This window comes from Primulina eburnea, chromosome 3 (assembly GCF_022965805.1).
Source record: "Primulina eburnea isolate SZY01 chromosome 3, ASM2296580v1, whole genome shotgun sequence".
NCBI lineage: Eukaryota > Viridiplantae > Streptophyta > Magnoliopsida > Lamiales > Gesneriaceae > Primulina > Primulina eburnea.
Genome location: NC_133103.1, coordinates 12,071,816 through 12,097,880, shown reverse-complemented (window position 1 = coordinate 12,097,880; position 26,065 = coordinate 12,071,816). Strand labels below are relative to the sequence as shown.

General features: G+C 34.6%; 4 protein-coding genes across 5 annotated transcripts; 3 read left to right on the top strand and 1 right to left on the bottom strand.

Annotated features, from left to right (window-relative positions):
• Positions 1-646: 646 nt before the first annotated feature.
• LOC140826461 (uncharacterized) lies at positions 647-3,211 on the top strand. Its single transcript, XM_073188769.1, has 2 exons — positions 647-855; positions 1,019-3,211. The coding sequence occupies exon 2, from the start codon at positions 1,335-1,337 to the stop codon at positions 2,394-2,396; it is 1,062 nt and encodes a 353-aa protein (XP_073044870.1). The 5' UTR covers positions 647-855; positions 1,019-1,334; the 3' UTR covers positions 2,397-3,211.
• Positions 3,212-6,605: 3,394 nt separating this feature from the next.
• Positions 6,606-7,574, top strand: LOC140828248 (uncharacterized). Its single transcript, XM_073191234.1, has 2 exons — positions 6,606-6,874; positions 6,943-7,574. Exons 1-2 carry the CDS (start codon positions 6,794-6,796, stop codon positions 7,378-7,380), a joined length of 519 nt encoding a protein of 172 aa, XP_073047335.1. The 5' UTR covers positions 6,606-6,793; the 3' UTR covers positions 7,381-7,574.
• Positions 7,575-9,591: 2,017 nt separating this feature from the next.
• Positions 9,592-12,908, bottom strand: LOC140826459 (BTB/POZ domain-containing protein SR1IP1). 2 transcript variants are annotated; one of them, XM_073188767.1, is made up of 6 exons: positions 12,520-12,908; positions 12,211-12,280; positions 11,272-11,886; positions 10,651-11,190; positions 10,387-10,530; positions 9,592-10,319 (listed from the first exon to the last, which is right to left on the bottom strand). In XM_073188767.1, the coding sequence occupies exons 1-6, from the start codon at positions 12,609-12,611 to the stop codon at positions 9,795-9,797; spliced, it is 1,986 nt and encodes a 661-aa protein (XP_073044868.1). In that variant the 5' UTR covers positions 12,612-12,908; the 3' UTR covers positions 9,592-9,794. The 2 variants fall into 2 exon arrangements, with proteins under 2 accessions (XP_073044868.1, XP_073044869.1); XM_073188768.1 differs by lacking the exon at positions 10,387-10,530 and having other exon boundaries at positions 12,520-12,884.
• A 1,579-nt stretch (positions 12,909-14,487) lies between these two features.
• Positions 14,488-25,417, top strand: LOC140826457 (casein kinase II subunit alpha-2). The gene is made up of 10 exons (XM_073188765.1): positions 14,488-14,764; positions 20,300-20,429; positions 20,822-21,016; positions 22,257-22,414; positions 23,263-23,353; positions 23,431-23,496; positions 24,510-24,592; positions 24,835-24,898; positions 25,004-25,072; positions 25,160-25,417. The coding sequence occupies exons 1-10, from the start codon at positions 14,679-14,681 to the stop codon at positions 25,217-25,219; spliced, it is 1,002 nt and encodes a 333-aa protein (XP_073044866.1). The 5' UTR covers positions 14,488-14,678; the 3' UTR covers positions 25,220-25,417.
• Positions 25,418-26,065: the final 648 nt, after the last annotated feature.

Here is a 26,065-nt window from a genome sequence, read left to right as displayed (position 1 = left end):
TCAACAACATACTTTAAAGTTCTTTTTTTAAAAAAAATAAAAATAAAAATAAATTTCCATTAATACAGTGTCATATCGTATTTTACATCTTTTGACAAAAACAAAGGGATTGCATCTCCGAACTACACATTACTCCTCATTTGCAAAAAAAATTCGTGTCAATTTATGTACAACATGATTTGCTGATCGTGCTCTAAAATCCATTTTAATGTATAAAGGATATTTAAATTTGAAATATTTTAATTATGTTACACGAAAATATAGTTTTACTCTATAATAAGTTCAATTGATCATATGTTAAGTTCGAACTCTATTGAATTGGTTCCATTTATTTCTCTTAAAATAGAGAATTTTTAATTCAAATTTATCTTAAATCATCGTATATTTATGATGTTTGAGTTTGATATGTAGATACATGAATTAGTAAAATCTATGAATTATAATTTATTTTTCCACATTATTTACTGACAAAAATTTATTTCTTAATTTTTATTTATAATTTAATCAGTTTAACAGTTATTATTTAATATAATGTACAATAAAATTTAATTTCAACATTAAATTTCAATTTAAATCGGATTATTAAAAAAAAAAAAACAGCGTATGAAACTGAAGTGAGTTCTATCTCATAATGAGGACACGTGCCTTTGACCATGGTATGACTTGAGAGAAGAAGCTTCCATGGCCAACGCTTACGTGCCCTAATCCTCTTTTCTCTCTCTAATTCCACCCTCGAAGCTCGATCACCACTGCGCCCCTCGCCCTATGTTTTCCAGTTTTAAATTCTGAACGGTTGTGAAGAAGAGCGAGTTAATCTTACCTCAGAATCGCAAGTGACTGCTTCGATTGAATCTGGTCAGTTTTGTTTTGATCTTTAAATGAAATGCTCCATTGGCTTTTATGGGTTCTTTGTTCTTCATAGATTGAGGTTTCTGGAGATGGTTTTTACTTCGGTATTGGAATTTCGAACTGGGATTGATTAAATTTTGACTTTTTTTGGTTGTCTGTCTTTTTTCAGCGTGTGGCACTGAATTATGTAGTCGGGTTGGCTCGTTCAGTCATTGTGTTGGACGGGTTTTCGTGCGTAATTGAAATGATGTAATGTTTTTGGGAGTTTGATTTGCGTGAGGATTTGTTCGTTCTGCAGAATTAAAGTCGAATGTTAATCAACAAGAACTGTTGACCGTTCTCACTGAGGTCGACACTTGATGGAAACAGAGAAGAATTAGGGTTTCTGAATCAAGATGATGGGTTGGTCTGAATTTTCAATATCTTATAGATTTGATTGATTGTGTTTCATTTTTATGGTTATATGAGTTTTGGAGCCAATTGAAATGCCAGGAGATCGGCATTACTCTCGAATTGATACTATTGAGCTAAAACTTCACGTCGAAAGGAGACTCGGTCGGCAAAAATCTGAGAAGTATTTTAATCTTTTGAGTAGGTACCTGAGCCTCAAGCTTAATAAATCAGAGTTTGATAAGCTCTGTATTGGATTGTTGGGGAGGGAAAATGTCACTCTTCACAATGGACTTATTCGAGCAATTATCAGCAACGCTTATGCTGCCAAGAATCCTCCTCCTGAGCATGGGAAAGGGGAGAATATTTCATTGAATGTGAAAGTTCCGAATGGGTACCAAAGAAGTATTCTTCAATCTCTTTGCCGAGATGTGTTTCCTCAGTCTCCTAGAAAGGGGAGAACTCCCACTCTTCGAGATCGTAAACCCAAGGATAGACCAACCTTACTTGGGCCTCATGGGAAGGTCGATAATGTGGCATGTGAAGATTCAATACCGAAGGTCCAGGAACATCAGAGTGCTACGGAGCTTTTATCTCTAGGTAGTAAGCCTCCTGTCGAAGTTACATCCGTGGAAGACGGTGAAGAGGTGGACCAGGATTTCGGAAGTCCTGTAGTTAATAGAAAAAGCCCTCTTAGAGCTCCATTTGGAGTTTCTCTTCACACTAAAGGAACGAGAAAAGTGTTATGCCACGGATCAGCGCCTTTTGTTGAAATTGACACTTGCTATAACAATGGTGCGCTTCCGGACTTTAGTTCCTTAGGGAAGAGGTTGGAACAAAAGGTGAGAATGGAAGGATTGAATATATCGACAGACTGTGTCAATGTATTGAATAATGGGATGGATGTATTTATGAAGAGATTACTCAAACCTTGCCTCGATTTAGCCGCCTCAAGATCCGAATACAAGCTCCCGGACAAAGTTCAGCATCAAATTAAGAATGGGGTGAGCTCAATGACACATGTACAGAAGTCTAACAGATTGTTTACTTTGTCGACGTCAGACTTCCGAGTTGCAATGGAATCAAATCCCCGGAGTCTTGGAGAAGACTGGCCGGTGCTGCTCGAGAAGATTTCCTTGCATGCTTCAGAAGATTAAACGGGTGGATAATGTGTTAGTTTATATGTTGATTTTTTACTGTGGTTCTAGAGGCTCTGCTATCAGGGTCATTGACACCATTCATGTGATCTTAGTTGGTCTAAAGCTACAGAAAATTTTGGATGAAGTTGGTTAGATTGTATATATGCCACCGGGCTGATTGTTTCTGGAGTCCTATTTCTTACCTCGTAAAGTATAAAGCAAAGGGATAGGGACAACACGTGTAAGATTGCTTCCATTACATATAGATAAGGGGTCTTCTTCAGCTAACGTGATACTTTGCTCATGTCAATGAAAGTTTAATCTTTTGATAAATATCCTGACATTTTTTCCCGTGTGCATATGGTACGTGGTTAACATTTGATATCGAGATGGAAATTTTTTATTTTTTATTTTTTTATTTTTGTTCCTGGATTCCTCGATATTTCAGGTTAGGTATGCATTGCATGGGGGTTTGGGGTTGCGGTATATATGTTTTTTTGTAATATCTTGTTAAAACTCTTGGGCTAGCCTGCTAGCTAGTGGTGAATAATGGGGGACATCGGAAGGTAAGCGGTGTCAAAATTTCAAGCGAACCATTGAAGCTATCAGTGTGATTAATCAGACCAAGTACCAAGCATTTTCAGTAAACCTATTTCATTCCTGAATTTGCGTGCTACGAGTCCTAGCATTGGTATGAGTTCGTTGACCGTGTAACGCCGATACGCGACGATCCATCTTGATGACGAATTCCACGATAATAAGAAATGGGAATGAATCATTCAATGTCTGCTCGGTCTCCCCTCTTCAATTCCCCGTCTCTGTTATACGTTCTGTTGAAGCATATTTTTTATCATATAACATAGATTGGAAAAATATGACTTTGTCTCCCATATTTTGAAAATCTTGTACTACTTTTTTTTTTCTTTTACCATAAAGTTTTGTAGTACTTGATATTGCTCTTTTATGCGATCTCGTTGGCATTATACCTGCGTGTGTGTGTGTATATATATATATATATATATGTGCAAACGGCAATTGCATCCCATAAACACAAACCATTTCAGTAATGCACCTTAAGGGGGTGTATTCAACGTGGGAAATTTATTGACTTTTAACGACTTTTGTAGATTTTAAAAATCTAGAGGTATTCAATCAAGACTTTTGCATACTCTATAGAAGTCTTGTGGTATTCAAAATAGACTTTCATGGAGTTTTAAAAAGTCAAGTGGTATTCAACATTGATTTTTATAAACTCTATAAAAGTCTACATGTATTCAAATTTTCCATGGACTTTTAATAACTCCATGAAATTCATTGACATACAAACATTAAAGCCTAAGGTACAACTACAAATTGTAAAAAATTGTATTTGGTTCACCCCAAAGATTTGAATGGATTTTTAAAACTTCTAACTCTCTCTGTCGCTTCACATCACATATCTTCATATATTCTCTCCTCTCATCTATTTCTATCACTCTCTCAAATTTTCGAAGTGTATCTCTATATATATTTTCATCTTTCTTTTTCAAATTTTTTATTTTTTGGCTGATTGTTCATTTAATAATTTTTTATTTTAATAACACGGGGAAATTTTGAATTATAGAATTGATTTTGGGATTTTTAATTTATGATTTATACAAATTAATGTAATATTCAATAATAATAAAAGATGATCAAAAAAATGTTGTTTAATTCTTAATAATTGAATAGTTTCGTAACAACAATGATTTTTTAAATTCATTTTCGTATTTTTAATTAATATGTAAGCTATGATATTTTTATACAAAATTATATTAATACAATAATAAATAATATTATTTTTACATTCATATTATCAATTTAAAAATAAGATTACATGTTAATCAATTAATGTATTTTAAAAAATTTACGAACATGCATATAAACCCACATATATATACATGTAAGGATTAAACGATTTAACTTTTAAATAAGTACATTTATTTATTGATATAAATATTAAAAATAATTTCAAATTGAATATGTTATATATGTCAATTAATTATTGGTTCAAAGAAATTAAGTACAAAATTTATAAAATTCTATAAAAAAAAATCTACAAAATTCTATAAAAATCTTGTAAAAAAGTCTACATAAATCCACATAAATCTGTTTATAAATATGTGAGATTCCATAAAAGTCAATAAAAATTTATCAAATCCATAAAAGTCTATCATTTAAAAAAGTCATTAAAAGTTATCAAAACTCTGAATTGAATACACCCCACTAAATTTAAATGTTGAATCTTAACCATGCTCATTTCTCATAATATATCACAACAATTTAATAAATTATTAATTTCAGTATGATTGAATTTTATTACGAGATTTAAGCTGAACAAAATTTGTGTGTGCAATTAGGTGCGGATACAATATATGTAATAGTTTCAATTAAAAAAATTGAATCAATTACTTTAACCATTTTAAATTTATTTATTCTAAGATAATTAAATCACTTTAATTATTTCATTTTATTTGAACCTTTCATATTTATTTATATACTTGTATAGATATCTTCTCTTTTTATCATTTTTTAAAATTTCTTGATATATATCGTGTTCACTCAAACAATTTTAATTATTAGATCGATTTAAAAAATAAGTAAAGCAAATAAACATGATCAAAATTGAACTTATTTTTTATGAAATGATCTCATATATCTATATTCGTTAGACGGGTCGACTGGTCCATATTTAGGGTCAAAAATATTATTTTTGACGTAAAAATAATATATTTTCATGGGTCGGATCGGATAAAATATTTTTCTCACAAAACGATGTTACTAGAGTTTTTGTGATCAAAACTAAACGGTGGAGTTTTAATAGCTGTACACAATAATGCACATGCATGCATGCGTTGTCAATTGTCATATATAAAGTAGAATGTATTAACTTATATTTGTTTCGTTTTTATTAAGCTTAGAAGTTAACCTAGGAAGTCATTCGATTTGGCCGACGTTATTTATTTAGAGAATGTAGGCGAGCATCTATTTTTATTGCACTGATTGAATTTTATTTTGTTTCTAAAATACATTATCAAAAGACACGAATGAAAACTCCGCCCATAAAAATTTATGACCATGTCTAGATTGTGTACGTGGTTCCATTAACAAGGAAAATAATTAAATTATGAACCCCATATATACCACTCACTCACATGGACATTGCAACTTTTAATTATGTGTAAAACTCAAATAAAAATCATTAAATCCCCGCAATGAATCAAAAGATGAATGAACCCTTTTAGTTAATTTATTTTTTTAATACAAATTGGCCGCAGTGCGTGTTTTTAAAGAATCATGCATGCTAAACTGATTCATTGTACCTGATAATTAATGTATTGCTTTGTCCAAATATGTGATTTCCACTCTTTTTCTTGTCGCATCTACAGCTCTGGTCTTTCAATTCTACTCTTTCAAAAAAAGAACAAAAGAAAATAGTGATGAAATCGTGCTTTGATATTTGCTCAAATTTTATATTTAAAACTAATACTTAATTAGAACCATTAGAAAAATACAAGGATTTTTCACAAATAAAAGAAGGATTTTTGAAAAATTAAGGAGAGTACAGGAGCCAAAACCAATTTAAGATGGACCGACTATAAGATCTTCAGTTTCAGACAATGTCTTAAGTTGGATACCTTATTATAACATTGATATCTCTCAACTTTTTTTTAAAAAAAAAATTAAGATTGTCGAGTTATTTGGTATACATTTTACTTGATTTTCTCTATTTTTGTTTTCTCGAGATGAAATTTCGGCGGAATTTGATGCTTCAATTAATAATTATTTTCTTTTACATTCATATTGACGACAATGGGAATGTAGGAAGATTATGGGTCAAAAAATTATTTTCCCTAATAATAAATGCTAAAATAAAAATTATTGTCAATTTATTTTCGTCAATATTGTGTTTTTTTAGGTTATCAACTTTCTATTTCATCAATACTTCTCTATATAATAACATTATTAGGGTGAGTCTCATGTGAGACCGTCTCACGGATCTTAATATATGAGACAGGTCAATCCTACTAATATTCATAATAAAAAATAATATTTTTTTGTTGAGAACCCAAATAAGAGATTCGTCTCACGAATACGATCCGTGAGACCATCTCACACAAGTAATTTGCCACATTATTAAATTATTTATTAAATGAAGAAATTTATAGTCGGGTTAAAAAAATACAATATTAAACAAGGATGGCGTAGATAATAAATACACCGCCCCCCACGTTTACGCTTGTCTTTATTGTTGTGGATTTCCTGGGTTTTCTTCTGTCAAAAGTAGAGGTCCCAAGTACAAACATAGGAGCATCATATTCCATACATGTTAATTTCCAAACATAAAGCCTTGATTTAGCAAGAAATTGGTGATATTCTTCGTCTCTTGATTTAAAATGGAGAAGCTTCTAAATCCATATGACCAGGAGAACATGAGAAAGGCAATGTTAAGGCATGAGGAAACATTTCGGGAACAGGTAAATTATGTTTTCCCCCCAATTCTTGAATCCGAATTCGAATATAACTAGAACCGATTTTTCCCCAGGTGAATGAACTGCATCGTCTGTATCGAACCCAAAAGATTCTGATGAAAGATCTTGCTAGATTACAGCGAGACGGCGCGTCGCATCCCTGCTGGAATAATGATTCCAGGGCCCGGAAATTTGTTGAGCCGGGGAATAGGGCAGGAGACTATAATTTTACGGAAGCAGGTGAAGATGGTAGAGTTTTAGAAGATGAAGATGATCGGAGTACTGATCTTGAGCTGACTTTAGGTCCGAGAAGCTATTATCAGAGGAAGATCAAAGCTGCTGAGCTAGGTACAGATGTATCAGGTTTCGGGCCGGGTTTTTCTACTTCTTCTTCAAGTGGGTCAACTAGCTGTCTCAAGAGAACAAAAGAAGGATTCTCGAGCCAGCAGAATCAAGAACGATTGGATAATTCCCATTGCGTTTTTCAGGTTTTGAGCTTGAATATGACTTGAACATGGGCAAAAAAAATTAACCCACGAGAAGATAAAAAAGAAAAATCACCTTGCTTTTTAAACTTTTAACATCAATTGTAAATCTATCTTATGCAACATTCTATGTATCATTTATGCAATATTTCTAATTAACGAGTCGTGACTTCTTTTAACTTTTTATAGTCAATACATGTGGTAAATTTCTATCAGTGGTACACAGATTGTTACACAAAAACATCATAGGAGATTTCTTCTGGTGACGATTGTTAATGTTCATTGCCAAACTGATTATGTGATCAAAGATTACTGCGTTTTAACTTCTAATCAAATTCTTGGGCTTTTTCTTCTAATTCGTGCTAGTTTTTATGTAACTAATCATACTACGGTTTCTCCATGCGTCCCTTGTTCCATTCATGAATTGCTTAATCCAATATGAATACGAACACTTCACATCTATTCCCGTGATTTAAAAACTTACCATTTTTGTAAAGCTGTTTGGTTTAATTCAACCATTGGAATTAGAGCTCTCTCTACGAATCATAAGCCGCCGATCCAACTAGCTAAGTCAATTACATGAATATGGAAAAGTGTTGATTTTTTGTTATATTCGGAAATGGGAGAATATTTACATGTATATCTCGAACTCGAGTCTTTATCCCAAAACGGGTCCCAGCAAACTTAAGATCATTGTTTTATGAATTATTTTATGTATAATAATCTTACTACACATGCTTAGAATTGATGAGTTGCTTGAACGAGATTGTGTAGGCCTGGTTTTTTTTTTAAAAAAAATATCTATGGGTGGAATCCGAAGCAGCCAGCAATGTCCCAGATGACTCACATGCAGAAAAGGACAATGCGTGATTTGGAACATTAATTTTTATCAACAATGATTGACATAAGAATCAGACAAAACCAAAAATAACAATAATAATAAGAATAATTCCCAGTCTCTTATTTATTTTTTTGGAAGTCCTTGAAAAATCCAAGCTAATTCAAGTTGTTGGGAAGATTCATTGTATAATCATAAAAATCTTTTAAAAAAGCTCTTAATAAATGGTAAAGAAATAACCAATTGCATATTATTGAAGCCACCATCGCATCTAATACAAGACTTGGTGACCGAATAATAAATTCCTATATATACATCATCTTAAAAAATTAAAATTTCATATATCCAACATATTATGTATTAAAAAATACAAATTAATTGCGTGTGTAATAAATTAGTAGTTTAAAATTACAAAAAAAATGGTATGTTAACAAATATTAAAGAAGAAAAAAAAATTATTATTTTTTTCTCGAACTAAGGGATCAAATAGTAGTTATGATCCCTCTTATCCAAGAAAGTAAGAGAGGTGATATTTTTACTAAATACCTAACGGGGGGAATCTGATCTACACATATTGTTCCACTTTCTTGAAATAACTAATATATATATATATATATATATATATATATATATATATAATATATATATATATACAAAAAAATGTCCATTTGAACTGTTTTGATGTGTCTGCCACCAAATGGACACGAGATTCCGTTTCATAATAAACAAATCAAGTTTTGCCTAAATTACAAAATTAAGGAATCCGACCTAATTAAAATTATTATCTATTTCCCGTCATTGTTTAGGACGTTGACATGAGATCGCAGCTAGCTGTACCGTTCCTTTCCAACTCTGCTGATTCATTAGGATTACTACGAGATTTTAGGATTATGAATTAGTATATTAATATTATATTTTTAAATATTATTATATTTAAGAGAGATTAATTATACTGAAGATAAAATTGTTATTTATTAGATTTCAGTGGAGAGCCTAGCTACCGGACCACAAGTACTCTTCTTGTTTTTATAGAGGATACATCCAATTTCTATTTTCCAGCTCGAAATTCATCAGTTTCCTTCCAATCGAAGTATATATATTTAGATAATGTTTCAAATTGTTGAATTTGGTGTGATGTATCTTGTAGAAAATTATATATGCTAACAAATAATGAAATAAATGAGACACAAGAAATTTACGTGGTTCGATAACTTGCCTACATCCACGGGAAAATGGAGCAACAATATATATACTATGGAGAACCTCGATTCTTTATGGTTGTTTCATATTGATTTGCTCTTCCAAATCACCACGTACAAAAGTTGTTTTGACATTTAGTTACTCTAGTTCCAAGTCAAAATGATAAACAATTGAAAGAAGTGTACAGATTGAAAAAAATGTAAAGAAGAAACACGACCTTGAAGCCCACACTAGTATTCCTCACGTATGGAGATAATATACAGAAATAAAATCTCGTGTTCAAATGCAGATTCAACACTATAGATACACCACACAGGCACATAGAAAAACGCATAACTCTGACCCGCAAACCATATTCATATTTAAAAAACCATATTCATATTTAATACTTCATGGAACAGTGTCATGATATCGAGTGTCTCCTATCTTTACTCGGTCGATTTCTACCTTTCCAACTCGGTATGATCCCATCCATACGAATGAACCTACCAAGTTTTCTGGAAACCGAGCCCACGAACGATGGTTTCTTCTCACCGGATGCGGCTCGGCTGATCACCACGGGACTGACAACTGCTGGCGTAGTACTATTTGAACTTTTTTCCATTTCATCTAATCTCATTTTCATTTTCACCAGCTCCTGTTTTAAGTCCTGATTTTCCCTACGTAGAGACGAGGCCTGGTCTCCTACAGGGTGAATGTCAATGGTGGAGGGGTTTAACGTTGCTAAAAGGGTGGGGGATTCTGTACTTTGGCAACCATCCGTTGCTTCCCTTAACCGCTGTTGCTCGTAATAAAGAACTTGGACGACGGTCTGAACCGGGAGCCTGTCATTTTGTGCGGCGTGAGCACATGCCTCGCGTGAAAGTTTTTGGCAGTCCATTATGCTGCACACTTTCTTTTTCTCCATATCACTTGAACCAGGATGAGCCTAAACATACAGAAAATTATACAAGAATCTATTATTCAATATTTGTTGCCTATAGATCATTTCATACCAAAAGCTGTAACTGTTTGCAGCTGCTGCGCCTTGTGTGGCTGTCTATGTTACATAGCAATCGAAACCAGATATTCAGGTTATTAGATTGTTGAAATATTTGAGTGGCTCTACTACTAATAAATAGTAGCCTTTGATGCAAATCCTACAATGTACAATTCAAATTTTTACATACATATTTGTCATAAAGTCGACGACGCCACGGCCAACTGAATCGGTTAATTAGTGTGACTTATAATAAACAAAAACAAAGGAATATACCGACCTTCAAGAAAATGTCGATGGCCCGGTACATACTATCATCTGTTATCCTGAACTGTTCAGGGATAAGTTCTGCAAGACTAACAAATTTCAAAACTGATAAATTTCTATCAGAAGCGACTTCAGAGAGGTAGCCCTCCATCAATCGTGTTACGCGTTCCATATCGTTTGCAGAAGGGGGACTAGTATGTTCATCTGCATTGTATCCCGTTTTATTCACCTCTCTTTCAAACTCGAAAAAATATGTTGTGATCCGTTGCACGGTCTCAACATCGAGTAATGTATCACCTGTGAATAAATGAGATGGGATCAGCAGATCATCTAGCACGGCCTGTCCCAATTGAGAAGCCATTCTCTTCTCCAAATCAAGCCGGCAAGAAACTGTTGTTTCCAAACATATTGAAGCTCGAAGAAGCATCGACAGGAAGCTAACTGACATCACGTTTTTTCCTCTAGGAAGAAGGCTAACTATTGTTTCTAAAACTACCCTTTTCTCATGTTCCTGTTTTGGTTGGATCTTCTTCCTACCCTTCCCAAATATTTCCTGGAACCAGGAAAGAAAAACCATGTCATATTGGCAGTTCATGTAATCGAAAACTCAAAATTTTATGGGACAAGGCCTCACCAAACCTAGAAGAGATTTCTCTGCATATATCATTAGTATCGGGGCGAGGGCGTATTGCTTGAATCCCCTTGCCATCATAGCCATGAGGACCCTTTGGAACATATCGATTCGTAACACCGCCAAATCTTCTGCCCACCAGTCGACGACTGGTTTTGAGCTATGTCCAGGCGAGGGAATCAAGTCATTTAGGCCACTATCTGACCTGATTGGTGCACAGAAATGGCTGTCCTTACATGCCACTGTTGAAATAGTATCGATGCTTCTGCTCACAAGGCGTACCTTTTCTGCTATGGGAAGAAGGTTTTCAGAAGAATGTAGAATGGATATTGCGCCTGAGAGGCTCTTTAAAGCCACTTGATTTATGTAGGATTCGGTTCGGCTGATCAAATTTCCAACCGAGTGTTCCTCTGTCATTTCAAGATACTCGGCTGCACATCTAAGCATGGCGATGTTCTCTGTGGTGATTTCAAAGTTTATACCGTAGCAGAACTTTGCTGCAAGTTCAAATGCTTCTCCACCACCAGGAATATCGGGTATTTCGACTGTGGAATGATCAGTATGGTCGGATTCTGAGAGTTTTTGCATCATGTATCCACATTTTGTGACCAAAGGAAACTGGAATTTGATCCAAAAAATTACACACGTATATTAAATTTATTGGGCTCGAACAATTTCACACATAATGAACTCTCATTTCTTTTTTTCCTTTCCATTCCATAACCAATAACTTATGAAATAACAAATAAAATTCTCCAAAAACAATCCCCTTAAAATTGGTAGAAATCAATCAAAAGTCAGTAGCATTTCCGGAACAGAACAAAAAAATTAATTCGGAGATGAACCATATTTCGTCCTCGTTCCACATATCTAATTCTTTCAAACTATCACAACAATATAATGAAACTATGCTATGAAAAGGACGGAAAATTTAATCTGTACCTTATGCAAAGAAAAGGAAGTTCCTCCCGCATTAACTGTTAAATCGCTGGGAATTTCTTGGGAAAAGATCCTGTTAAATATCGAAACTTTCATTTCAAATTTTCACACACAATGACACAAATGATGACAAGAGTATTCATGTTCTTGAATAGCTAATCAAATTCTAGCATCCGGAACAATCCGGGAAACAACCCAAGTTTCAAATTTTACGTGTATTAAACAAAGTTTTGTCTCGTTTCATACGGTACGGAATCTCGATGATACCTCCAAATAACAAGGCAATTAAAGTAAAAGAGGAAGAAAGCCAACCATTCGGTAGTCCTCTCCATTGCAGTGGAAATAAGCTCTTTTTTCTTAGCAGACATGTCCGATGTATTCTGCTCCTGCTCAAGATCCACCATTGAAGTGTACTACAAAACTATTTAAAGGGGCTATGAAGAGGTAAATGTACGACTGATTTTCATGGAAAATTCCCGTTTACGGGTAATAATAAGTGATGATTATTGTCTTTTTACTGACAATTTCTTACTCACTCCACTCAGAAGAAGAGAGGACTGAGAATCAACAGGACAACCATATTTTTTGCAGTTTATTTGGTATGACTTCCCATAAATCTACTGTTTTATCACATATATGTTGAATCCCCATTTTAGGCCTTCGATGAAGGAACAAGAGCTAAATTCCTTTGATTTCAACTTGACGAAGAATTCTATTAACTACAGATTTCAAACCGAATAATTTGAGTTCGAATATTCTTTGAAATTTATGAAAAATATCCAATTGTTTCGCATACATATTAAATAATATTTGAGTCGATTTTTTTTAAAATTCGCAAATATGTTTGAGTTATTTGCTAACAATTCTCCTCTTCTCGAAGTATTTATCGTTTTACATTTCAGATATTATCAAGTATGTCAACGTTAAAACATATCGTATGGAAAAATAAATAAATAATGTATTAATTTTCATATGTTTTCAAACTAGTAGTATATATTGGATAATATGTGGGCAAATGAAGGGCTAATAGATATGTTAAGATTTGGTTTAGAACGTGTGGTGGAGACATGGATGAGAAAGAATGCCTAGTTTTTGGATTTTTCTTGAAATATTAGTAGGTATATATATATATTTATATATTATTTACTGATCCTGGTATGAAGAAGAATATATATTATATTTCATGTATTCCGATATAAAAACTATATAAAATTTTACATAAATTTACAAAATCTAATAATTAATACCCACAAAAATATATCATTCTATCTAACATAGAAATAAGCATTTATTTATTCCTTACCAAAAAAGAAGAAGAAACATTTAATATTTTTGTTGGCAACGATAAAATGCCCTGGCATGGCACAGCTAAGTTGCATTATGTAGGGCAAAAGAGAAAATAAAGGCGAAAATGGAATTAAAATTTATATATATATATATATATATATATATATATATATATATATATATATTGTGATGATCAACTATTATTTTTTATTGTACCCGGGAATATCAATAAATATATCCAAATTGTAAACAAAAATTAATTACACTATTAATCTAATTATTCATGAGACATATTCTTTATTATATTTATTAGATTTGAATCGTTAGAATTTTTTAAATATTTTAATTGATATTTATAAATATACTCGAGGTAGGCAAAAATTTGTGTGAGACGGTATCACAGATCGTATTTGTGAGACGCGTCTCTTATTTGGGTCACCCATGAAAAAGTATTACTTTTTATGCTAAGAGTATTACTTTTTATTGTGAATATAGATAGGGTTGATCCGTCTCATAGATTATGATCCGTGAGATGGTCTCACATGAGACTCACTCCTCGATGTATTGGTTGATAAGTTCGATTACTAAATTTGAACAAAATAAATCAAATCTAAATTCAATTTAACGCACAATTTGGGTTCAATTCATAGAACCAGCTAGAAATATAAAAGTATAATATTCTAAGATTCTCGGTACGGATGTCATATAATTCCATTGATCCATTGCTAAATTTTACAGTACTTTCGAAAACTCCACTAAAAAAAAAAAACAGAATAGTTTCCCATCAAAATTTGTTATATGTCATTATTTATTAAAATTTTTTTTATTTATGAGACGAGTTAATTTATCTATATTTATAATAAAAAATAATATTTATAACATAAAAATAATATTTTTTTAATGAATTTATTAAATAAAATACTTGTCTACTGAATTAATTGGTTAAAAGTTTTTTGAAGAAAGAAAAGCACAGGTATAAAAATCAGGAATTAAACATTTTCCCCCACATTCAATTTCCAACATTCGAGAGCCAGTAGATTACGCCACTGGCGCACCACCCCCTACTCTTACTCCGCATCTCGCTCGTGTGCGCCTTGGTCTCCTGGCGTGCGCCGGTTGCACAGCTCCCTGCTTTACTGTCCACTCCCGCCGCTGCCCTACCCTCGCAGATCTACAGCTCGGTGATGTCGAAAGCGAAGGTCTACGCGGATGTCAACGTTATTCGCCCTAGGGAATACTGGGATTACGAAAATCTCACCGTTCAATGGAGGTAAACGTTCCTTAATCCTATTTAACTTTCGATTTTATGTTATTAAGGCAGAACTGGAGTTTTAAAATTCTTTTTCTGTGATATTTTTGTAAAGGAGATTCTTAATGATTATTGTATCTTAGTAGTTGATGATGTTCAACTTGTTTAGTATTATGGGTTTACTGCTGTTTGCATGAATGATGATCATAATTGGATGATGCATAGTCGCAAATTATTATTTTTTACTTGATTGAATTTATATACAGCGGTTTTCTCTAGGCATTTTACCCGGTCCACTGGAATTTGATCAAAGCTGCTAGAACTGCAATTTGAATGTTATGTTTCAAAGCCGATTTTGATCATATCTGGATTAGGAAATCAATATACGATTTTTTTATATGTAAAACAATTCTTGAAGCCAAAAATAAATAAGCACTTTTTTCGATATTATCTTCCATTCACTTCATATTGTTGAAAAAGAGATTGAAGATCAAAAGAGAGGAAGACACGTGAATTGGTGGTGAGGAACTTCACCTGATTTCCAAAATGTTTATTAACTCCAACTGAACTATCCTACCTAAACTACCTTCTATTTATACACAAAGAAAGACAGAAAGCGTTATAAATACAAAAGCGCTTTTAACTCCTAAACTCGGTATTTTTAGACTCCCCTTCAAGCTTGGAATATATCAAGCATTCCAAGCTTGGATAGAAGGTATTGGTGCTGGGCTTTTCCAAGTGCTTTGGTGAACAAGTCGGCTGGTTGCTCTTCTGTTGGAACATAGGACGTTTTAATCAGCTTCTCACATATTTTTTCTCGTATTAGATGGCAATCAATTTCTATATGTTTCGTTCTTTCATGATACATCGGATTGGCCGCAATGTGCAAAGCCGCAGTGTTATCACAGTGGATAATCACGGGCAGTGTCAATTCCATTCCCATGTCTTTTAGAACTCCTACTATCCAGACCACTTCACACGTCGTATTTGCCATGGCCCTATATTCTGCTTCTGCTGAGGATCTTGATACGGTGGTTTGTTTCTTGGTTTTCCATGACAGCAGCGAGCATCCAATTTTAATACAATATCCAGTGATCGATCTTCTGGTCATAGGGCATGTTCCCCAGTCTGAATCACAATATGCAGTTAGATTAGATGACCTTTTGGCAGTGAGTAAAATTCCCTTCCCAGGTGAGGATTTTAGATATCTCAACACCTTCAATGCAGCCTCCAAATGTGATGTTTTCGGATTATTCATGAATTGACTCAATGTTTGCACTGCGTAGCATATGTCCGGTCTTGTGACAGTTAGATATATAAGTCTACCTATTAATCTTCTGTACTCACCCGCATTGTCCAGCAGAGGGTCATCCCTATCATTTTTCTTTGCACTGTCATCAAAGGACTTTGAAGTGAACTTGACATTTTGCTCCATAGGTGTACTACAGGCCTTAGAATCTGCCAAGCCTGCATCCGATATTAGTTCAAGAGCATACTTTCGTTGATTCAAACATATACCATTCTTTGATCGAGCAACCTCTATACCAAGGAAATATTTCAATACTCCCAAATCCTTGATTTTGATGTGGCTGTGTAAATGCTTCTTTAATGTATCAATTGAACCTTGATGATTGCCTGTGATCACTATATCATCTACATACACCAGCAAGATAGTAATAGCCTTTTCCTCACTATATCATCTACATACACCAGCAAGATAGTAATAGCCTTTTCCTCTTTCTTAACAAACATGGAGTGATCGTGCTTAGATTGAAGAAATCCAGCAGTTTTCATGATTGAGGCAAATTTAATATTCCATTGCCTTGATGCTTGCTTTAAACCATATAAAGACTTCATCAACTTACACTACTTTTGTTCCTTGGATCTCCCCTTGACTTTGAAGACTCTCACAACTCTCCCCTTGGCTTCGAAGTCCCTGAGGAAGAGTCATATAAATCTCTTCATCAAGATCCCCTTGAAGAAACGCATTCATAACATCCATTTGATACAATGGCCATTGGGACATAGCCGCAACACTAAGAAGGCATCTAACAGTTGTAATCTTAGCTACGGGGGAGAAAGTATCATGAAAATCCACCCCATACAGCTGAGTATAACCCTTAGCAACGAGTTGAGCCTTATACCGATCCACACTGCCATCAGGATGATATTTAATCTTGTAAACCCATTTACTGCCGATGGGAACTTTTCCTGATGGCAAATCAACAATTTTCCAGGTGTGGTTATGAGACAGAGCTTGTATCTCAAGGTCCATAGCCGATACCCAACGGGGATCAATCACTGCCTCATGATAGGAGGTTGGTTCACGTGTGGCAGAGATATGAGAAATGAAAGAATTGTATCGAGGAGATAACCGATCATAAGTGAGGGAAGAAGAAGAACATACATAATCGTGTGACCATATGGGAGGCCGAAGAGTGCGAGTAGAACGCCTAGGAATATATGTATCAGAAGTGGCTGGTGGTAAGGAAGATGGAGGCAATGGATCAACAGACAATTCGAGAGGTGGAGTAGGAAATATTGGTTCATTTTGTGGTATATGAGAGAAGGGAAACTTTGTTTCATGAAATACAACGTCACGTGAGACAAAGAATTTATGTGTGAGTAATTCTTGGACCCTATAGCCATTCTGTGAGTTGGAATAACCAAGGAACACACAGGCACGAGCCCTTGGAGCAAATTTATCCCCCTTTGGCAAGATTGATGCATAACAGAGACAGCCCAAAACCCGTAAATGTGAGTAAGAAGGGGAAAAACCAAACAAAACATCAAAAGGTGTTTTGTTGGATAAAAAGAGTGTTGGGGTCCGATTAATCAAGTATGCAGAGGTAAGTACACAATCACCCCAGTACTTATCAGGTAAAGAAGCTTGAAATTTCAGAGATCTAACAACATTGAGGATATGACGATGCTTACGCTCTACTAGACCATTTTGTTGAGGTGTATAGGGACAAGAACTTTGATGCATAATGCCCAAGGACTGAAACAAAGTGGTACATTCTTGTTGAAAAAACTCCATTGCATTATCGGTTCTAATTATCTTGATGACAGTAGAAAATTGAGTCTGAATAAGTGCTATGAATCTCTTAACAGTAGGTAGTACATCAAGTTTTGAGGATATAAAGTAAACCCAAGTCATACGTGTGTGATCGTCGACAATGGTGAGGAAGTACCGTTCCCCATTATATGTAGGTGTGTGTAAGGGTCCCCAAACATGCATATGAATGAGATGAAAAGCATTTGTGGAATGAGATGTTCTTTGCTTCGGAAAAACCGTATGTGTTTGTTTTGACAAAGGACAAATAGCACAATGAGGTAAATCAAAAACACGTGATAAGAAAGGTAGCATTTTCATTCGAGTCATAGAAATGTGTCCTAGACGTTGATGCCATAAAGTTTCTGGTAGTACATCAATGATTTGTGCACCATTTAAAGCTGAAAGTAAGGATTTATACAAAGGTAAGCTATAGGAAGATGAAATGAAATCAGGTTTAGTATCAGAAAATTTCAAACTTGAATTGATGAGATAGTAAAGTCCATGTCACTCTCTACCAATCCCCATGATCATCCCATTTGAGAGGCCCTGAAATATACAAAACCGAGGAAAGAATGTGACAAAACATTGATGATCCGAAGTAAACTTAGAGATGGACAATAGATTGTGATGAAAATCTGGGACAATGAGAACATTTGAGAGGGAACTGGTTTGGTTAACGGGGATAGTGCCTAAACTACTAATCTTTGTGGAACTACCATTTGGCAAGTGTATTGATCCCGTGGTATTGGCAGAGGAATTGAGAACATGAGGCAGACCATGATATCCAATCATGTGATCATTGGCACCAGAATCAAGTACCCATTCAATATTAAGATAAGAAGATTTTCCAGTACCTGCCATGTTTGATGTGGCAGCTGCTTGATCATCATCCACTTTGTCTTTGGCCAAGAGCTTCAAAATGGCAGCATATTGATCAGGAGTAAAGAAGGAACCTGCACTTTTGGTCATACTCGGCTGTTCAGTCTCTCCAGGAGTAGCAGCAGAGGTGTTAGCCTTCCCGATCATTTTTCCTTTGTCATAACCTTCTTTGTTATATTTCTGATTACCACCCTTCCAAGGTCCTTGATAAAATTTGTGTCCAGGAGAATAGCCAACTAATCTGAAGCAATTTTCCTTGTTATGACCAAGCACATTACAGTGCTCACATCTAACATCATTCGTCCTTCTGGTTTGAGCAGAGAAGAAAGCAGAGGATTCATGTTGCTGCGGAGGCATATTCAATAAACTCCGATGTGATTCCTCTTGTTATATGATGGCGAAAGCGTTACTTACAGTAGGAAGTGGATCCATCATCAATATGTGGCTTCGGATATGAGCAAAACTCTCATTAAGTCCCATGAGGTATTGGAGAAGTTTGTGTTGCTGATCATATTCAATAAACTTCTACGAAGATTCACATGAGCAGATTGGTAAAGTTACAAGAGAAGCATATTCACCCCATAGTTGTCTGAGCTTCGAATAATATGTCGAGATTGAGTTGTTGCCTTGTGTGTGGCAGCCGATTTCTCGATGAAGTGCAAAGATCCGCGAACCATTGATTTTGTCAAATCGTTCCTTCAGATCATTCCAAACTATTGAAGCATCAGTGGAATATACAATGCCACCAAAGATTTCCTTCGAAACAACATTCATTATCCAAGATAGCACAATCGCATTGCATCGCTCCCACTGTATTGCCCGATCTGAACCAAGATCTGGTTTCTTACAGCTTCCATCAATGAATGCTAGCTTATTTCTAGCTCGTAGCGCGATTTGCATTACGCGACTCCAAATACCATAATTCTCGGTCCTAATCAGTTGTTCATTAATCAAATTGAGCCCTATAGTATCGGATGAACTCACATAAAGTGGATCCAACAGATCAGTTGCAGAAGATGAAGAAGAAGCCATCGGATCAGAAAAAATGAGGAGCTGATTCCAGAACGTGTCAATTAGGTGCGGAGGAGAAGAACTACGATCGATTCTCCTCGCTCTGATACCATGTTGAAAAAGAGATTGAAGATCAAAAGAGAGGAAGACACGTGAATTGGTGGTGAGGAACTTCACCTGATTTCCAAAATGTTTATTAACTCCAACTGAACTATCCTACCTAAACTACCTTCTATTTATACACAAAGAAAGACAGAAAGCGTTATAAATACAAAAGCGCTTTTAACTCCTAAAGTCGGTATTTTAAGACATATGTTCAATGCTGTAGACTTCCCTTCAGTGTTTTTCTTGTTATCCAAATTTCATTCATGTTATTATTTGAAGTGCTAAATAGAATTGATTATAATTATTATTTTGTTTTATGTAATGCCTTGATATATACCATCATTGAGTAGCCAACTATTCTTAAGCTATTTGAGGTTTGCAAAGTTCTTCAATATTCAGGCATGCATGTTTGAAAAATAAAAGAATGGTATACAAGGAAGTTGTAAGCAAGATTGTGGCATGTTGACTTTATATCTCGGTACAATCTTTGGGTACTTTTGCAGTGACCAGGACGACTATGAAGTTGTCCGCAAAGTTGGCAGGGGGAAATATAGTGAAGTTTTTGAAGGAATAAATGTCAACAGCAATGAGCGCTGCATAATCAAGATTCTGAAACCTGTTAAGAAGAAAAAGGTAAAAGTTGTATTTTTACATTACTCCATAGACCAGAATATTTTGGCAAGTGCTTTTTCAGAGGATATGGTTTGCATTTCATTACGGTTAGTATATTTGAAAGGAGCATTTTGTTGTAATCATCTGCCACCTTGACAAATTTCTGAGGTGGTTATATTAGAATTGCACAATATAAATATATATAGCATTTGTTTTGAAATTCAACTGTATTTATCAATTAGCTACTTAGGTTAATCAGAAGGTGTTGCAATTTGCGATCGAATGAGAATTTTCAAAAAGCACAAATGTTTCAGTTGTTTATAGGATTTATTGTCTATTGGTTTATTACGTTGACTTTGCAGCAGTTTTATCCTGAGCAAAATTTCTTAGTTTATTTTCTGATTTTTTTGCAGATAAAAAGAGAAATCAAGATTCTGCAGAATGTGTGTGGGGGACCCAATATTGTCAAACTTCTCGACATTGTCAGAGATCACCACTCAAAAACTCCTAGCTTGATATTTGAATATGTGAACAGTACAGATTTCAAAGTTTTGTACCCTACATTGACAGATTATGACATACGATACTATATTTATGAGCTTCTCAAGGTGAGAGGAAACCTCATTCAATTTCAGTCCTGCATACTCAGTTTTCTTTTCCGTCCATTTTGTGATTTTTTTTATTTGCTAGTAGGTGATAGATAACTTGTTAATCATTACAAAAATTCTCTTAGCTTCGTGTGGTACCTCGTTCTGGTTGTGTTTACTTTCAGAGATAGACTTGTGTTGGATAACTTATAGTGTGATTGTTAAAATAATAGAATAGGATATAGGGCGATTATGGATAAAAAATAATATTTTAGTTTGATTGATTGAAATTTTGATTAAACAAGATCACAATTTGGAACTTTTCTTTCCATTTATATAGATCAAAGATTGTGAAGGAAGGGCATGTTAGGAGTTTTTTCATTTTCTTTCCATTTATAGAACCACATATCACACTCAAATCAAGGACTAACAGTCATTCACACGTCCAACTATTAACGGGTCTTTGAGTTTAAGAAAATTTTCATTTTTGTAAGTGACCATTCGATGAGTTGGGATAAATAACTCTTATCACATTTTAATTACCCTAAGTAAACACAGCCTTAGTAGAGTAAATTCCATGTTGGACAATATCAGAGACCACAAACTTCTGTCTTCATTTTATTGTCTTGGCAAGAAATGGAAAATTTTTTGTTATTATTTCAGAATCTCTAGCTTTCAATCATATGTTATACCTTTTGGAGAAGTTAGTTAGAATTTCATGCATCAAATATTGGCGATAGACTGAATTTTATTTTTTTCCTATTTTGATTTCTGTGATTTTTCTCAACTTTAGACACCACCTTATCTAAGTAAGTCTTTATATTCTGTTGTCTTGTAACTGCACTTTTCCTTCTTGAACAATTTTGACTGGTATGGGATCCTAATGTGCTACCTATTAGAATTTAGTGATCTGGGCCATCTATTACATTTGATGGAGAATTCCCATTTAGGTGTATGTGAGAAAAAGATAACAGTTGGAACCCCATATTGTTCTGCTGATTTCAAGTCTTTTGAAGGAGAGAGATATGAAAAGGATTTATATGATATTGAGATAATAGTGTTCACGATGCAGTCCCGACTTGTGTTAAAACTTTCATTTTCCAATAGAAGAGTGCTGATAAATTGAGTTGCTGTAAGATGTGTTGGGTGACTCATCTGCTCATATTTGTGCATCAAGATTATATGGTATCACATCTTTTTTTTTTTGACACTTCATGTTTGATAGTAGTCTGAAGACTAAAATTTCTTTATGTTCGTGCAGGCATTGGATTATTGTCATTCACAGGGAATAATGCACAGAGATGTTAAACCTCACAATGTAATGATAGACCATGAGTTGCGAAAGCTACGTTTGATAGATTGGGGCCTTGCAGAATTTTACCACCCTGGCAAGGAATATAATGTTCGTGTAGCTTCAAGGTAATATGTACTTCAGTGAAAAGATGGGAATTCACTAAATCAGTTTCTGCACATGCAACTCTTATCAGCCCTTCCTATTTTTAGCTGTCTTTACGGTTGCCTGGTTTCACTTACAGGAGAAATTTTTCTTTTAGCAGTGATATCTTCTACTTCTAATCTTGCAATCCTGGAATAAAAACTGTGACTACGGACTTTATAATTTTTACCCTATTTTAATCAACTCATAAATGTTATTTGTGTACAACACCTTAAGCAGTTTTATTCCTATGCGTCTGTGCTCTATTTCCTTCTTTTGTATATCCTATGCACGATATAGAAGTGAAAGTGATAGGTTTAGGTTGTGCACTAGAGGAAATGCCCACAACTCCTGATGGTTCTCTGGCTGCAATTTGTGAATTTGTTACTGTTACATCTCCAGATATTTCATGCTTATAGGTCTAGCCATCTTCATTTTGACACTGAAGTAAAATTCATCTGGCACTCCTACCCACCTGCTGTGACTGAAAATATGAATCAGTAAAAATGCATACCTATAGGTGTGGGTGTTTTGCAGTTTACGCTATTTTTCGAAAACAATGCCAAAAAATGACTTAGCTGATAATAACAACACGTTGACTTTGTTAGCTAAAGCCTTGTACCCATATTAAACATCACCTCGTAGAAATGGAAGTTGAATTTAGTTGTAGCAAGTTTTTTTACACATAATGCTATCCTTTTCTATCTTGAATCGACTTTGTGAGGTGATTTGCGCAAGTATGGCTTCGTTTTGTCTTCTTCTTTTTTTATTACCTTCATAAGCTAAAATGTTGTTAGTCCTTTTGAATCCTTGAAATTTATCTTCCACGCAGATACTTTAAGGGTCCAGAACTACTTGTTGATTTGCAAGACTATGACTATTCTTTAGATATGTGGAGCCTTGGTTGCATGTTTGCTGGAATGGTGAGAACTTTAAATGATGCACTGTGGGTGGTCCTCTTTTGGGGTGGTCCTCTTTATTATGTGCTTTCTTGATGTAGATTTTCCGCAAGGAACCTTTCTTTTATGGGCATGACAACCAGGATCAACTTGTTAAAATTGCTAAGGTAATGCAATTTGTCCTATTCCCGAACAATGAGATCTTTTGAACTTTAGCATATGACTCTGTTTCCCTATATTAGTTTTGCCCTGTCCGTATGTGCTTAAATATATCATTAACCTGATTTCTGCAGTGATCTTACACTTTCAAGTGTTAAGAAAATTTCTGATCAAAATAATTAGGATCAGAAATGAGTAACTCAATCCCAACCATGTAATCTCCAGTCCATTTTCAGGATTTTGTTCCAATACATTTTTTTCCAATCTGTCTAATATGTAATTATATTAGTTTATTGACACGGTAGATTAATTAAAAAATTGTTAAACTTTAAAAAAACATTAATGGAAATAATTTAGTATTCAAAATATAATTTTTATTACATTTATAAATGATAACAATTTGAAGTGTTTATTGATCTGATTTTATTAGTGATATGATTGTATATTTTGGTTTCAAGTCATTCAGTTAAACCTTGTCTGTTCCACGCAACCGAATGTAGCTGCATGTTAAGATAAACTTTCCTAATAATACTTGTAGATCAACATATAGATGTTTGTGGTGATAAAAAAAGATAGTAACGGCCTCCTCAATGACGGCAATCCACTTAAAACTAGATTGTTGACCTTCCACTTGTTAACATCTGGAAGTTTTTGGGGAAAGGCAAGTTTCAAACTGATAATGATGTGTAAGTTCACCAAATAAATGTATAGAATAAGGGAACTAAGGCATACGACACTGTTTCATCATCAGCTTTTCTACCTGGCTTTTCTCACGAGTATTGCATTAGTAAGTTACATACTCCGCTGGAAGCAGCTCCTTCCTTCTCAATACCCAGGCATCTATCCAATAAATTTGGGTTTTGAATCGTAGAGTTGCAATGGCCTATGATTTGGATATTGAATACCATAGCCGTAATGTTTTACGAAAGAAGGTTACAATAACAAGGCGCTAGCAGTTTTTGATGAGATTTGAGTTGTTTCCTCATGTAATTTGATATCTGCTTTCGAACTGATGTTTCAGGTGCTTGGGACTGATGAATTGAATGCTTATTTACACAAATATCGTTTGGAGCTTGATCCTCAGCTCGAAGCTCTCGTTGGAAGGTGTGTTAATGCACAACTACAATCAAGTTAAATTGGCACTGCTTCACTCAGAAAAACCCTAGTGTGGGTCACAATACCAAATAAGATTTTCTGTTTTCATCCCTTACCAGATTGATCTCTTATTAGCGATCAGCCTATCAGTGTGGCTCTATTAGATGCTATATAATAAAAATACGAAGTCTGTCTTGGTATAGGGCATCTATACATAAAATAATTAACTTTTCCATTTTTTCATTTGGCAGACATAGCAGGAAACCATGGTCGAAGTTTATAAATGCTGATAATCAGCATCTTGTTTCACCAGAGGTGTGCATACAAATCTTTTTCATTGATTGCATTTTGTTTTACCTCAAAAGATGGGGACAATCGGAGTACAATTTGAGTTGATTTTTATTGTTCTATGAAATGCAGGCCATAGATTTTCTTGACAAACTCCTTCGTTATGATCATCAGGACAGGCTCACTGCAAGAGAGGCAATGGTAGATTTCATCGCTTTTGACTTCTAGTCTATTGCAGCATATTTGGTTGCAGTTTTGAAAATTGATGGTTCTTGACGTTGTTCGCAGGCGCACCCATATTTCTTGCAGGTCAGGGCTGCAGAAAATAGCAGGATAAGGACCCAATAAAATGTTTGGCTCCCTTCGTTCTGAACACCGGAGAGATGTGTATTGAATATCCAACACCTATCCTGGTTGGGTAAAATCTAAGAATGCTCGTGTATTATTGATCTAGAAGTTTGTTGCCTGAGCTGAATTTATTGATACTATACTAAAACCTATGTATTTAACTTTGATTCGATTATCTGAAGACTTCCATTGTGCCAACCTTGGGCGAAGATTTTACTTCTATTTTAATTTGATTTTTTTTTTTTGGAAGAATTTAGTTGATTTTGGATTGGTCCGATATGGGGAAAAATAATTTTTTGTGATTTGATTTTATGTATTGTTTAATCAGTCAGGACTCAGGGGCATGATTTATTTTCGAATATCCAAATATCTACTCAGGGGCATGATTTATTTTCGAATATCCAAATATCTTGATTCCAGCAAGAAGACAAGACTCGAGACATACCTCGACGATAGTCTAGAGAGTCTCTTTTTTTTTTGTTGGGCAACTTACTTTCAAATAAAGAAACAAGAGAAAATTCATGTGCTGGCTCAATCAACTAAATTCAAACAGGGAAACATAGCGGGGAGGAACATCCCCGCTAATCTGCAGCAATAATTTGAGAACCCGTGAGAAAAGGGAAAAAATTGCTGAAATGAAATTATTAAGGTTCGCAGCCGAGAAAGCTCTATTTACCTGAAATACGTGTTCAATTCAAATTCCAATAACATTTTACTTGGTTGGCAACTGCCCACCATCACCAGGCAATCCTACAGATAACATGTTTTTGCCTACGTTTTGTTTCTAATAAAAAGCTGTGTGGTCCAAGTCTATTACAGGAACCACCAATGCTTGAACCATTTGCA